The sequence below is a fragment of the Suillus fuscotomentosus genome (assembly GCF_016647785.1).
Source record: "Suillus fuscotomentosus strain FC203 chromosome Unknown F5891scaffold_84, whole genome shotgun sequence".
Taxonomy (NCBI): Eukaryota; Fungi; Basidiomycota; class Agaricomycetes; order Boletales; family Suillaceae; genus Suillus; species Suillus fuscotomentosus.
In genome coordinates, this window is record NW_024539596.1 from 81,104 (window position 1) to 94,361 (window position 13,258).

The 13,258-nt window shown below is 48.7% G+C and overlaps 5 protein-coding genes across 5 annotated transcripts; 2 read left to right on the forward strand and 3 right to left on the reverse strand.

Annotated features, from left to right (window-relative positions):
* Positions 1-676: 676 nt before the first annotated feature.
* Positions 677-3,047, forward strand: F5891DRAFT_1063490 (uncharacterized protein). Its single transcript, XM_041363005.1, has 9 exons — positions 677-920; positions 979-1,022; positions 1,079-1,096; positions 1,160-1,371; positions 1,577-1,643; positions 1,699-1,973; positions 2,035-2,165; positions 2,696-2,734; positions 2,794-3,047. Exons 1-9 carry the CDS (start codon positions 784-786, stop codon positions 2,825-2,827), a joined length of 957 nt encoding a protein of 318 aa, XP_041219716.1. The 5' UTR covers positions 677-783; the 3' UTR covers positions 2,828-3,047.
* A 96-nt stretch (positions 3,048-3,143) lies between these two features.
* F5891DRAFT_1063493 (uncharacterized protein) lies at positions 3,144-5,704 on the forward strand. Its single transcript, XM_041363006.1, has 6 exons — positions 3,144-3,317; positions 3,447-3,501; positions 3,557-3,729; positions 3,779-4,300; positions 4,361-4,609; positions 4,679-5,704. The coding sequence occupies exons 1-6, from the start codon at positions 3,239-3,241 to the stop codon at positions 5,689-5,691; spliced, it is 2,091 nt and encodes a 696-aa protein (XP_041219717.1). The 5' UTR covers positions 3,144-3,238; the 3' UTR covers positions 5,692-5,704.
* A 2,173-nt stretch (positions 5,705-7,877) lies between these two features.
* F5891DRAFT_1195558 (uncharacterized protein) lies at positions 7,878-8,663 on the reverse strand (the record flags this gene model as incomplete). Its single annotated transcript, XM_041368148.1, has 2 exons — positions 7,878-8,523; positions 8,584-8,663. 2 exons carry the CDS (start codon positions 8,661-8,663, stop codon positions 7,878-7,880), a joined length of 726 nt encoding a protein of 241 aa, XP_041219718.1.
* A 1,272-nt stretch (positions 8,664-9,935) lies between these two features.
* Positions 9,936-11,331, reverse strand: F5891DRAFT_1063531 (uncharacterized protein). Its single transcript, XM_041363007.1, has 3 exons — positions 11,029-11,331; positions 10,154-10,968; positions 9,936-10,103 (listed from the first exon to the last, which is right to left on the reverse strand). The coding sequence occupies exons 1-2, from the start codon at positions 11,104-11,106 to the stop codon at positions 10,327-10,329; spliced, it is 720 nt and encodes a 239-aa protein (XP_041219719.1). The 5' UTR covers positions 11,107-11,331; the 3' UTR covers positions 9,936-10,103; positions 10,154-10,326.
* Positions 11,332-11,711: 380 nt separating this feature from the next.
* F5891DRAFT_961971 (uncharacterized protein) lies at positions 11,712-12,491 on the reverse strand (the record flags this gene model as incomplete). Its single annotated transcript, XM_041375864.1, has 2 exons — positions 11,712-12,351; positions 12,412-12,491. The coding sequence occupies 2 exons, from the start codon at positions 12,489-12,491 to the stop codon at positions 11,712-11,714; spliced, it is 720 nt and encodes a 239-aa protein (XP_041219720.1).
* Between the last annotated feature and the right edge of the window lie 767 nt (positions 12,492-13,258).

Below are 13,258 nucleotides of genomic sequence, written 5' to 3' on the forward strand. Positions count from 1 at the left end.
GAAGAGTAGGCCTATTTACGCAACGCCATGGAGTACCTGGAACGGACCTCCGCAGACAGTGGTGTCCAAGTAAATCGAAGCTTCGCGATAAGGGCAAGACGACCCCAGCAGTTGGCCAGTGTGTCTTGGAGAACGTCTTATTGCACCTCAGGGATTCGGAAGTATGCTCAAGTTGAGCGCTCCATGATTGCTTCATGAGCATACAAATGCTCTTTGACAATCGTGTTTGAGGAAAACTTGTGCGCATCGATCCATGGCATTTTTCTTGGACGACGATCTGCCTTATCTGGTCCCTTATCGTCGTACTAATAAGAAAGGTTCCTTGGGAAAGAACCGAAATGATTCAATTTTGAGGGTGGTCGCGAGTAAAGGATAGCACTTGTAGTTGTTCGGATAACCCACGCTCAAGATAAGCCGTTCGCACGAGAACGGGTACCCGTGGTTTCGCTCCGTCGACATCAAACGGAGATGGTAAAGTATCACCATTGGTGCGATGGAAGATCGAGGAAAACGTCTACGGTAGAAAAACTGCTGCTTTATAGGACGGACTGAAATGTGGTAAAAAAGCGGGATGCGATTTCGACGGACACCAGGGGGAAATCAGAGCGCTTACTCAGCCTAATATAGTCAGTCGCTTATCAGTCTGATTATAGTAGCGTGTGATATACCGCTACGCCGCAACAGTCTCCCTAATGCAGCCAACCTATAAACTTCTACAAGTTGAACGGGGTCTTGAACGTTGGAAGACCAACTGAAACTGCGAGCCTAGCCCCGTTGCCAATAATGTCTGAATCAGTTCTAACAAACACTCGATATGGCAAAGACCTCGTTCGCGTCTTTCGTGTTGTTCGGGATGGCGAGTTTCACCAAGTCGTGGAATACAATGTCAGCGTACTCCTAGAAGGTGATATCGAGACCAGGTCAGTGATTTGCATGGTATACTGTAAATTTCACCGTCTCTAATAATTGGGTATGCAGCTACACGTTTGCAGACAACTCCGTTGTTGTCGCAACTGACTCTAGTATGTAAATCTGTACGATGGTCCAGCTAAAGCTCACCGCATGACGTATCATATAGTGAAGAACATCACATATTGTACGTGTAACGGCGATAGAGGAGATACCAGCTAACCAAGATGGACACTGCGGCCATTACTAGATCTTGCCAAGATTTCACCCCACATCCTCAGCCCAGAACGGTTCGCATTGCATCTTGGAACTCACATTGTTTCCAGGTATGCGCACATACACCGTGCATTTATTACCTTGGAGAGGTTGCGTTGGTCTCGCATTGCCTTGGGTGCAAATGATCATCCGCACCCGCATTCATTCATTAGAGACGGGAATGACAGACAGACGGTCGAGGTCGAGGTACGGACTTTAATTGGACGTCATCTATGCTTCTCGAGCTCCGACTTGGCGGGTGGAGCGAAACTATGTATCAAAGTCGCTGAAGTGGAGTGTTCCCTTGCCGTCAATTGCCGAGCTGCGGCAACTCTCGGTCGAGACACTATCACCCTTCTCTTTCTTAAACGTATATATAGAGCTTATCAAACACTCCTTTCTTTCTCCCCAGGTCGATGCCTCTGCTGGCAAGGACAAGCTCTCAGCTAAAGTAACCTCGGGAATCACCGATCTCTTGGGTAAGCTTATCCTTGCACTCTCGAGCTTGTATTCACACATTCCTGCGCATCGCAGTGCTCAAGTCGGGTGGTTCTGCCTTTCACGGATTCATCCACGATGAGTACACCACGCTGCGGGAAGTGGACGATCGTGTGTTGTCAACCTCCGTGGACCTGACTTATACATTCGCGCCCTTATCGCTCATCTCCCCCACTGATGACAAGAAACTCGATTTCATTGTCCCAGAGGGCTTCGCCCTCGGAGGTGTTTGGGATGCAGTTAATGTTGCGACGCGGGTGAGAACTGCAACGCTCGATATTTTCGCCCTGGATTCCAGCGCTAGTGTGCAAGTGCGTCATAGACTTCGATCCTCGTGTTGTGCACGTTTCTGATGGTTCTATTTAATGACAGGCAACGTTGTTTAAGATGGGGCAACGCGTCATCGCGGAGAACGCGGGCGTCGCGTCCGTCACGTACAAACTGCCAAACAAGCACTATATCCCAGTTGATATGAAGTACATCGGAGTGGATAACACTACACCGTTGAGTATCATTTTATTTTATTTCTTCAGCGCCCATTGCCTTTCTTCCTTTTCTTTTTCTTGACATCACCTGGGAGCCACCGGCTTTGCCTGTGTTGCCTGAGGACGAGGCCAGTGATCGCAATTGCGATCGAATCGTTTAATTTTGTCACTGCCTCGGATTTTGAAGACATCTTATGACGCGACACGGGGAGTTTCTAATTAAGGGGAGGGCTAACTTGGCATCAGCTCCCCTGGCTTCTTAAGAATGCCGGCACACTCTGACGAGGAAGCGATCCACAGTGTTGGGCCGTGAGATCGCTATCCATCATCATGATGAGTGTGAAGTTGTTCGCACTGTTCCTGTCGCGGAGATCCGTAGAACAGGGACAGGACAACGAGGGTGGTGATCACGCTCGATGCAATGCCTTTTCATGACGCCTGCCTTCTCCGGAGCCTATTACCAGACGCCCGGCAGCGATCTGCTATTCATGTTTATAGCCCTATGACGATTGAATCGGAGAGATTACTGATTAAATTTACGGTGATAGGGCGAATGCTGAAGTATTCGTGCCCGTCTCCGCACCAAGGTGAAGACACGTTTCGTAGGAGTGTTTTGATGAACTGACGTCAGTGTGCGTGTTTGTAGCGGGTTGATCTCCGCCACGATCTCCCGCAAATAGGTGACATCAAATGGCGTCACATGCTAAATTGCCAGCATTGTCTTGACGACGGGAACGGCAATTTGTTTTTCGAACTTTTATTTTGATTTTTAGGGAAGATGATGTGGAGGGTGAAGAATGGAGAGGATGATGTGGAAGAAGGTCAGAGTCGTAGGATGAACCTATAATGAATGGAATGACAGTTAGGGGAGATATAAGAGATTTGATATTATGTAAGAAAGCAGTGTCAACCGATAAGGTATGTATGACATCATAAACGGCCGACGCCGAAGGTTATAGATCCAGGTGTTTTGGTAAGGATAAATATGTGTACAAGGTTTGTGTCATCGGATAGTATCATCCACTCGTCCACGACTTGAACTCTGGAACTTCTTCTCTAACTCTCACTACCATCCACTAGATTCTATACCAATGGGTGGTGACCATCAATGTCCTGTCTGTCAGGCTACTTTCACTCGTCCACAGCACGTCGCTCGTCACATGCGATCACGTATGTACTTTTTTCCATTCTAGCACTAATTTCGCTCCACTTTGCCACGGGAGCCTTTTACCCCCTGTCCTTACAATCTACCTCCACCATCATCATTTTACTGACCCACATCGGCTCGCTCCTCAACAGATACAGGTGATCGCCCCTACAAGTGTCAGTATTGTGGAGACCAATTTGCACGCAGGTAAAGTCTTCAGCCAAATGGTTTATTTGATCTTGGTTAACTTAATCTACCTCAGCGATCTTTTATCGCGCCACGTCAACAAGTGTCATGCAAATGAAAAACCGCCACAAACTGCCACCAATGGTCGTCGTAAAGGCTCTGCTTCAACCTCTCGCGCAACTACTTCAAAGCAAGCATGTGATCAATGCGTCCAATCAAGCTTACCGTGCGACGGTTGCAATCCTTGTTGTACGTTTGTGCCCCAAAACCCACGATTCTATTCTTACTCTTGTTCTAGCAAAATGTTCACAACGCAAGGGTCGGTGTACTTATGTGAAATTCCACCGTCAAACCGCACCAAGTGGTCCTGGTCATCATGTGCCCCGCCCCGCCTCCCTTTCTTCTTCTCTTGGGACTGGACGGCTATCAATGGACGACTTCATCCTTGGTCCTTCCCCAGTGAGCGTACCCAGTATGGAGACTTCCTCGGGTGATCCGCTTTACACAACCCCGTTTTCCTTCAATCATGTGTATGCTTCGTCAGCAAACCCTGTACATCTTCCCATGTCGCTCTCTTCCGACTCCGAGATTGCTGGAAGAAATCGGGCACAAGCTGACCTTATGCGTCATGCCGGAGCTCCCATGCTTGCAAATCCCCAAGGTTCACCGGCACTTCTACCTGAGCTTTACACGGACCACAACCAACCTTCCAACAATTGGCTTGGATGGGGCGAGAGCACAAACCCGGGGTTGACTACTATACAAACTAGTCAACCCCAGTTCGCGTCTTTGGATGAAGCTTTCTCACAAAATCAATATGGTGCGGACGGTTTAGATAACTTCAACTCAGAAATGTTCACTGGGCCCTTCATTGGATTAGCCTACCGGCCTCGCCGAGACTCCGTTGATTACAGTGACGGCAGTAGCGCTTCGCAATCCATGCCTTCTAGCGCTACTTCGTCCAACGTCCATCTCCCCCTCTCGGCGGGGGATATGTACCAGGGCGTTTCAGAGGACTTTCAACAGCGAATGCTGCTTGACCCTCAACGCCGAAGAGACTCGATGTCCTCTACCTCTGCACCTGAATCCCACGACCAGCAGTCCGATGAACATTCTCGAGTCGGTGAAGGCGGGTTCTCCTCCGCATTTGGACTCATGTCTATTGACGACCCAAATGTCCTTGCTGGGCTCTCAACAGATGGTGTACCTTTCTTCTCAAACGCTGCAATGAATATGCGACCTCATTCGCCGAACGTTACTCCGATGCCGCCCAAGGCACTATCACAGCAGCAGCTCAGAGATCGCGGCATGTCACTCTCTGCGTTGCCCACACCTGGTCTAGGTCGTGACGACTTCATGTGGAAGGCATTCATACGCACGCCTATGAGTGGACCTCAACTCGCTGGCTCAGAAGTGCCGGGCACCATGCCGCAATCTCCCTCTTCACGCCGAAGAGTTCGTGTGTCCTCTCTTCCAAGTTCCAAAACGCCTACCGTAGAACGAGCCCTTCCTGGTATGGCAAACGGTAATGGAGAGGGAACTCGCATGACGCTCCATGGCAACCCTGAAGATCTTCGGAGCTATGAAGCTGCTGTCAATGCTCGCAACGCATCGCTCAACCTCAACCTCCCAAAACGGCGAGGTACGCGGGGAAACCCACCTGCATCTGTTTCTTCCGGTGCACGTGGCACTAATCGTCGCACAGATACCACACATTCGCAGTTGAATATCGGTTTTGATTTGAACGCCAGCCGTCCTTCAAGCTCCTCGTCGGCATCGTCACTTTCGCAGGCATTCATGTCTCATCTGCCTCCCATGAAGGGAGCTGCGCCACCAATGAATGGGGTGTCCATTTCGTTGCCTGTACCTCGTGTGAGCAGCATGGGAAGTTCAAGCACTCAAAGCGGGTCAAGAGATGGGTCAAGAGAGTCATCTGTTGCCTCTGACTGCACAGGAAGCTCGGAGGGCGAAATGTTCCGGCCTGCTTTCAAGCGTCTCCCTTCACAGACCCTGGGTCCGGCCAATGCCAAACGTGCTCAATTCGAAAAGAACGGAGTTGCTGAGAAGGAATCTATCATTGTGAATGGTGACCGTACTATGCTAGGCGTTTCCAATGGTGGCTCGCGTCACGTCACTGTGCTTCCTGGCCGTGCTCGCCAATCGAGCGAGAAACATTCGTCTCGGAATGGTTTCAACGTGCAACGACAATGAAGGATCCATCCTCTTCACTTCACTTCCGTCACATTCGTTGTTCTGTGCTGTGATTCGTGAACCATACCGTACGTTCTTCTGATACCTAAGGCTATTTGTTGGACATAGTTATTTCTTCTTCGGGTGTTGTCGCTTACTTTTCTTTTGGCTTCATTGTGTTACAATTTGGATACCTTATTCTCATGTATACTACCGCGCGCGTACGACACCCATACACGAACGCAAGTAGTACTGGCTAGTGATCATAGCATACGCTGCCAGTGACTAGCATAGTATGTTACAAAATAAAGCTTGTACAGTCCTGGTAGTTGGGTGTGTGTTGGAGTCTACTACTGGTACTCGTCGAATTCGAGGGCCACGGTAATCGTGAGGACCGGTAGATTGTTGTAGAGCTTTATTTGAATATGCTCGTTGGCAGCACCAAGAACTCTATAATATTAAATTTGTAATGGTCGACCAGACGTGGTGTAGCCTATGTACCACTACCAGTCGCTACACTTCATGTCATTTGTCAAACATGTGAAATCGGATCACCTGGCAGACCGCAGGGAATTCCCCTGGTTCCAAAATAATTCTTGCAGGAGTGATCATCCACTGGTTCGCTTCCGGACGATCAGGTTCAAGTCGGTGCTTTTTTGTCAAACTCGCTGCTTGAAATTTTTTTACTTCCGGCAGTTTCTCGACAGGTAGGCTATGGCATTCACTGTTCTGGCAGTGTGTCACAGTCTAATGTTCAAAATCCCAGAGTGACCGTCCGATGCCGTCGTTCGTCCACGATGAGTCACTCACACGACATGACTCATCATTCGAACTTAGCTGCTACCTTTCGGTCGATGCACAGATACACCGAGTCAGTGACTTCGGTGCGTTACCCTCGTATGTGGTAGATTGATGAACAGATCTACCTAGCAGGCCGTTCATTGTCGATTGTGCGCTAGGCAAAACTATCTATCGAATCTTTGCCGAGGTACACGGATCTTGGTGATGGCATCGTACTTCAACAGCCTTCCTGCTAGATCGACGTTCTCAATTCCCTGGCCAATAATGTCAAGGATCTGTCAGCTATCGTCGGGTCGAAGCCATCAACGGACGGAACACATTGTGATTTTGCCGACTAAACGCGTAGTGCTATTGATAGGAATTCGTCTTGATGCGATGAGTCATTGGACATTGTTCGGAAAAATGGGAAATATAAGTCTTACGATCGTTCATCATGACATTGTACTTTTGCGCAACCCTTAATCACTGTAGGAACCGGACATCTCCGCTAACGACGAACTTACCTATCATTGTGGATTGTGTAGGTGTATTTGAATCTGCAAATGATCTGATACGACGAAGGCGGAAGACCCCTAAAATTAGAAAAGTAATATACTATGACTTGCGACCTTCGCAATACCTTGATTTTGGGGGTTTATCGCAGTTGGTGCGCAAGCTTGTGCTTTTCTCCCTTTAAATGGTTACTAAGTTAGGCGGCTCAGATCAGTACTGTTCCCTGCCACTGCCCTACCCAACATATATTTGCAATGGACTATTGCCTCACTTGATTTACTCTTTCCTCTGCTGGCGGGCGATGTGCTCTTCCCCTCTCGCGGTCCGGCCTTGAACAATTTTGGCACCCCACTGGCTGTTTTAATTGTCGATCACCCTGATTCTTCCACCGCCGACTCCTTGTGGTTACCCACCGCTGTTCCCACTGGCAACCCTGCTCCACTTCATCTACCTTGGTTTCTAATTCCAGAGGCTTTTGGTGAAGATCTCGCTCGTGCTAATTTATACATTCGACGAGGATCATGTCACTTGCACTATCACTTTGTAAGGCAGATTCTGTGCAGGCCACCGCAGATAAATGTGGGCGAGTGAGCAAGGGGGTAAAATTTACCGCAACAGAGAAGGCAGTAAAGTTTCGGGACGTCCGACCTACTGACGGAATCAAAGACGTATAGATTCGATATTTCATATCGTTTTGGGTACAAATACAAGAAATCCACATCACGAGCCTGCGCCCAGTTATTTCTGATGTTCTGGTTCTTCCAAGTCGTGACTCGTGAGTACTTGAGTACCGTCCCCGCTGTGCGACGGTGGCCTGGGTTGACCTATTGAACGAACTTGTCATTGTTTGAAACGTCTTCAAGATAACTGCTATAGTACACATAAGCTTCTACGCCAATTTGCACCTCTTCTTTCTACGCCAATTTGCATTTCTTCTCAACATCTGCAAGAAGTTGGGCCCATTTCCCTCCATTCCAGGAACTGATCCTGGCCCACTCATCTTCCTTCAGAACTCGTTTGAACCACAGCAAGTAACAAGCCACGACGATGTCTGCATAGGAAAAAGTGTCACCCATGAACCACTTCCCGTCTGTCTTCTGGTACCAATCGTAAACAGTATTCTTGTACCCCTTCTCTAGCAGGGCCCAGTCTTCACCGTAACTGTCATCCCAAGGCAGCGCGATGTCAATGGAACGAGCTTTGGTGAAGAACTTCACACTGGCGGGACTCATGATTTCCGTGGAGCGTACCCAGATAGACTTGATAGAAGGCGTGATGATTTGGTCCAAATGGGCAGAGTTGAACTCGCGTATCGCAGATTCCGAGTTGTTAGGAAAAATAGGCTTCTCGGGATATGTCTTCTCGAGGTAGGAGGCGATTTCGAGGGAGTCGGTGATGAGGGCACCGGTGTTAGGGTCGCTGAGGACCGGGATGGGGTAAACATCCGTGCCGTCTAAACGTTTGTCTGGCTTTGCACCGATGGCCTGCATAGCGATCGAGATGTCTGCGTATTCGACCCAGACAGTCACGAACGGAAGACCCTTGTAGCTCAAAACGAACCTGAGACGTAGTAGACTTTGGTCAGATATCAAAGTGACACACAGAACATAAATTACTGACCTTGGCTTTGCGGGGTTGGGCGACCAGCTAATGCCTGGTAGGTTGGAGACGATATCATATAGGACAAGTGTCTGCGTCATGGTGTACTAAGACGTGCGGTTTGAAGTGCTACGGCCAATCTTGAGACTCTTTTTAAAGGCTGAGGGGCTTCATTGGTAAGCACCTGAGCTTGGTTAACATCCTCGAACACCGGAACTATACCTCTATGCAGCACGGATTATGGGCGATGTAGTACCGCCGCAGTTGGAAAGATTGATAACGATAGGACCAGAATAAAAAGGCGCCGTCGTGCCAGAGGAATCAAATACATATGGGAATGGGATAAAGCTCGTACCTTGTTAGAAGTCAGTGGTGTCATTAGATGCTGCGTTGGAGTGCCTGACCTCCTCTAACGGGGGTATGAATTGGAGATGCAACCAATTGGGCGCATTGGCGGTTGCAGGCACAAAGTATGGTGTTGGTATTGATCGAGATCCTTGATACATGTTAGTAAGAGGCCTAGGACATTGAAGAAGGTTCACTTACGGGTGTGAAACACCCGCCAGAGGTTAAACCGGTTATAGTTGATCAGCTCCCAGCAGCCCACTACACACAAGGGAGGCAGCCATTCCTTTTTTGTGGCCTGCACTTGCGCATTGTACAAAATGTGATGCGCGCTTCGTAGTCTAGATGACTCAGCCTGACTAACCGTTTGCGCTGCTATCTATGTCAGTAAGTTAGTCCGAGGACGTCCGGAACATGGAAACTCTAGGTCCAGTCTACGTAGAGTCTACTCTGGGTCCTGTCTGGGTCCTGTCTCAGTGGTGGAGGCTATACCGTCATAAGCTTTGATACAAAGCCAGGGATACTAGAACAATAGTTATGCATGCTCACCTAGCATTGCCAGCCCTCATGTATGCATGCATACAAGTGGAGAATCAGTTGAGGAAGCGTACATAAAGCATACAGTTAGAAAACAGTTCTTCTCAAACATCTCCGCCCGTCGCCTAAAGATAGATTTAGCATGGTTCTCGGACATCTCCGCCCGGATGCTTGTCTAAAGATAGATTTAGCACGGACATTTCCGCCCGCCTCGGAAGGCATCAATGTGGCCGTGGAAGAATATCCGGACCTTGCCGGACCTTGCTACAGCTGCGCACTGGCCAATAATGTCAAGGTATCATCGGGTCCAAGCCATCAACGAACGGAACACATTGTGATTTTTCTGGCTCAACGCGTAGTGCCATTGATAGGATTTCGTCTTGATGCGATGAGTCGTACATTATTCGGAAATGGGAAATGTAAGTCTTACGATCGCTCACCATCAATGACACCATGACATTGTACTTTTGCGCAACCCTCAATCACTGTAGGAACCAGACATCTCCGCTAATGACGAAACCCATCAAATATTGTAGATTATGTAGGTGTATTTGATTCTGCAAAGGATCTGACACGACGAAGACGGAAGACCCCTAAAATTGGAAAGTAATGTATGACTTGCGACATTCGCAATACGTTGATTTTTGGGGGTTTTGTTGGTGCGTAAGCTTGTGCTTTCTTCCTATGAGTGGTTACTTAGGCGGCTCAGATGAGTGCTGTTCCCTGCCACTTTTCGTGCCAAATCCTGGCTCAGGGGGTCCACACGACCTAAGCTTAGCGTGCACACTTTGTGACTATGATGCTGGCCTGGGTTGACCTGTGGAAGGAACTTATCATTGTTTGAAATGTCTCCGAAATGAATGTGATAGTATGTGCAATCCTCTACGCCAATTTGCACTCCTTCTCAACATCCACCAGAAGTTGGCCCCATTTCCCCCCATTCCAAGAACTGATCCTGACCCACTCATCCTCCTTCAAAACTCGTTTGAACCACAACAGACAAGAAGCCACGATGATGTCTGCATACGAAAAAGTGTCGCCCATGAACCACTTCCCGTCTGTCTTCTGGTACCATTCGTAAGCAGTATTGTACCCCCTCTCTAGTAGGGCCCAGTCTTCACTGTAGGTCGCATCCCAAGGCAGCGGCACGTCTATCGAACGAACTTTGATGAAGAACTTCGCACTGGCGGGACTCATTATTTCTGTGGAGCGTGCGAAGATAGGCTTTACACCAGGTACAATGAATCTGAAATGGGCAGAGTCGAACTCGCGTATCAAGGATTCTGAGTTGTCGGGAAAAATGGCCTTCTCGGGATATGTCTTTTCGAGGTAGGAGGCGATTTCGAGGGAGTCACTGATGAGGGCACCGGTGTTAGGGTCGCTGAGGACGGGGACGGTGTAAACATCCGTGCCGTCTGAACGTTTGTTTGGCTTTGCACCGATAGCCTTCATAGCGATCGAGATGTCTGAGTATTCGACCCAGACTGTCACGAATGGAAGACCCTTGTAGTTCAAAATGTACCTGAGGCATAGAAGACCTTGGTCAGATATCAAAGTGACATACAGGACATGGATTACTGACCTCGGCTTTGCGGGGTTGGGTGACCAGTTATTGCCTGGTAGGTTGGAGAGGATGTCATACAGGACAAGTGTCTGCGTCATGGTGTGTTAAGACGTGGGGTTTGAAGTGCTACGGCCAATCTTGAGACTCTTTTTGAAGGCTGAGCAGCATCATTGGTAAGCATCTAGCTTGGTTAGCATGCTTGAACATCAAAACTATACCTCCATGTAGCATGGATTATGGGCGATGTACCGCCGCAGTTTGAAAGTTAGCAACCAGTGGTGTCATCGGAAGCTGTGTCGGAGTGGCTGACCTCCTCTAACGCGACGCATGTTATGGTGGGGTATTGATCCTTGATGCGTACTAAGAGGTCTAGGACGTTGAGTCATCGAGAAGAGGTTCACGTACGGGTGTCAAGCGCCCGCCATTTGTGGCCTGCACGCATTGTACAAAATGATGCGTGCTTGGTGGCTGTATAAGTTGCATCAATGACTCAGCCTAACTAACCGTGTGCACTGCTATCCATGTTATTAGTAAGTTAGTCCAATCTCAGGCTCAGGAGGTCCAGGCCCACATAACATTGATCTAAGCCAGACACGTGGTGCACATTTCGTGAACGGTGGCCAGGCTGGGTCGTCCTGTTGAAGGAATTTATCATTGTTCTCAATGTCTCCGAAAAAACTGCTATAATACTACACGCAGTCTCCTACGCTAATCCGCACTCCTTCTCAACATCTGCGAGAACTTGAGCCCATTTCCCTCCATTCCAAGAACTGATCCTGACCCACTCATCCTCCTTCAGTACTCGTTTGAACCACAGCAAATAACAAGCTACAATGATATCTGCATACGAAAAAGTGTCACCCATGTACCACTTCCCGTCTGTCTTCTGGTACCATTCGTAAGTAGTATTGAACCCCTTCTCTAGTAGGGCCCAGTCTTTATCGTAAGTCGCATCCCAAGGCAGCGGGATGTCTATGGAACGAACTTTGATGAAGAACTTAGCACTGGCGGGACTCAATATTTCTGCGGAGCGTACGAAGATAGACTTAAAAGCAGGTAGAATGAGTCTGATATGGGCGGAGTTGAACTCGCGTATCAAGGATTCTGAGTTGTTGGGAAAAATGGCCTTCTCAGGATATGTCTTCTCGAGGTAGGAGGCGATTTCAAGGGAGTCACTGATGAGGGCGCCGGTGTTGGGGTCTTTGAGGACGGGAACAGTGCAAAAATCCGAGCCGTCTGAGCGTTTGTTTGGCTTTGCGCCGATGGCCCTCATAGCGATCGAGATGTCTGAGTATTCGACCCAGGCGGTCACGAACGGAAGACCCTTGTAGCTCAAAACGAACCTAGGGCCCAGCAGGCTGGTCAGATATCAAAGTGTGACATACAGAATATGAATTACTGACCTCGGCTTTGCGGGGTTGGCTGAAAAGTTATTGCCTGGTAGGTTGGAGAGGGCGTCGTACAGGACAAGCGTCTGCATCATAGAGCACTGAGACATGGGGTTTGAAGTGCTGCGGCCAATCTTGAAACTCTTTTTAAAGGCTGAACGGCTTCATTGGTAAGCACCTGAGCTTGGTTAGTGCATCGATGAGTTCTTGAACACCGAAACTATATCTGTGTATATAGAGGCAACCGTATGGCGTGGATCGTGAGTGACATACCGCCGCAGTTGCAAAGTTAGCAACCAGTGGCCCATCATCGGATGCCTGTGTGTTGGAGTGGCTGACCTCCTCTAACGCGTTATGGTGGGGTATAAATTAGACATATAACCAAGGCCCTGTGACGTATTACGGTTAGCTCGATACATGGCAGGCACGGTATAGCGTTGGTATTAATCCTTGATGCTTACTAGTCCACATTGGGCAGAGGCCTACTATTGAACCGTATCAGGAAGACAGTTGACATACGGGTCTCAAGCGCTAGCCAGAGATTGTGCTTGATCAGCTCCTGATAGCCCACGACACATGGGGAAGGCAGCATTCATTCTTTGTGTCCTGCACTTGCGCATGGTACAACTGTTAAGTGTGATCGCGCTTTGTGGCGGTATAAGTTTTGACTGACCATGTGTGCCATACTCCGGGTATCATCATTCTCCACCAAAGCCTGCTTTCTATATTATCTTGCTGACAGTGCCGCATACGCTGTTGCCGAGTTATTCAACAGCATCAATGTCTCAGGTATGGAGGATTGTACCATTGTGTTCTATAATTTATCGGCATTACACAAGTATTCGAAAACACGAGCCCGCGT

What these genes read in the sequence shown, in the direction of transcription:
- F5891DRAFT_1063531 (XM_041363007.1), bottom strand. Translation starts at nt 11,106, where the DNA reads ATGACGCAGACACTTGTCCTGTATGACATCCTCTCCAACCTACCAGGC. An exon ending in CACCCAACCCCGCAAAGCCG is followed by an intron (nt 10,969 to 11,028) that starts AGGTCAGTAATC and finishes CTTCTATGCCTC; the next exon opens with AGGTACATTTTGAACTACAA.
- F5891DRAFT_1063493 (XM_041363006.1), top strand. Translation starts at nt 3,239, where the DNA reads ATGGGTGGTGACCATCAATGTCCTGTCTGTCAGGCTACTTTCACTCGT. An exon ending in CGCTCGTCACATGCGATCAC is followed by an intron (nt 3,318 to 3,446) that starts GTATGTACTTTT and finishes GCTCCTCAACAG; the next exon opens with ATACAGGTGATCGCCCCTAC. An exon ending in TTTCTCACAAAATCAATATG is followed by an intron (nt 4,301 to 4,360) that starts GTGCGGACGGTT and finishes TCATTGGATTAG; the next exon opens with CCTACCGGCCTCGCCGAGAC.
- F5891DRAFT_1063490 (XM_041363005.1), top strand. Translation starts at nt 784, where the DNA reads ATGTCTGAATCAGTTCTAACAAACACTCGATATGGCAAAGACCTCGTT. An exon ending in GAAGGTGATATCGAGACCAG is followed by an intron (nt 921 to 978) that starts GTCAGTGATTTG and finishes TTGGGTATGCAG; the next exon opens with CTACACGTTTGCAGACAACT. An exon ending in GGGAATCACCGATCTCTTGG is followed by an intron (nt 1,644 to 1,698) that starts GTAAGCTTATCC and finishes TGCGCATCGCAG; the next exon opens with TGCTCAAGTCGGGTGGTTCT.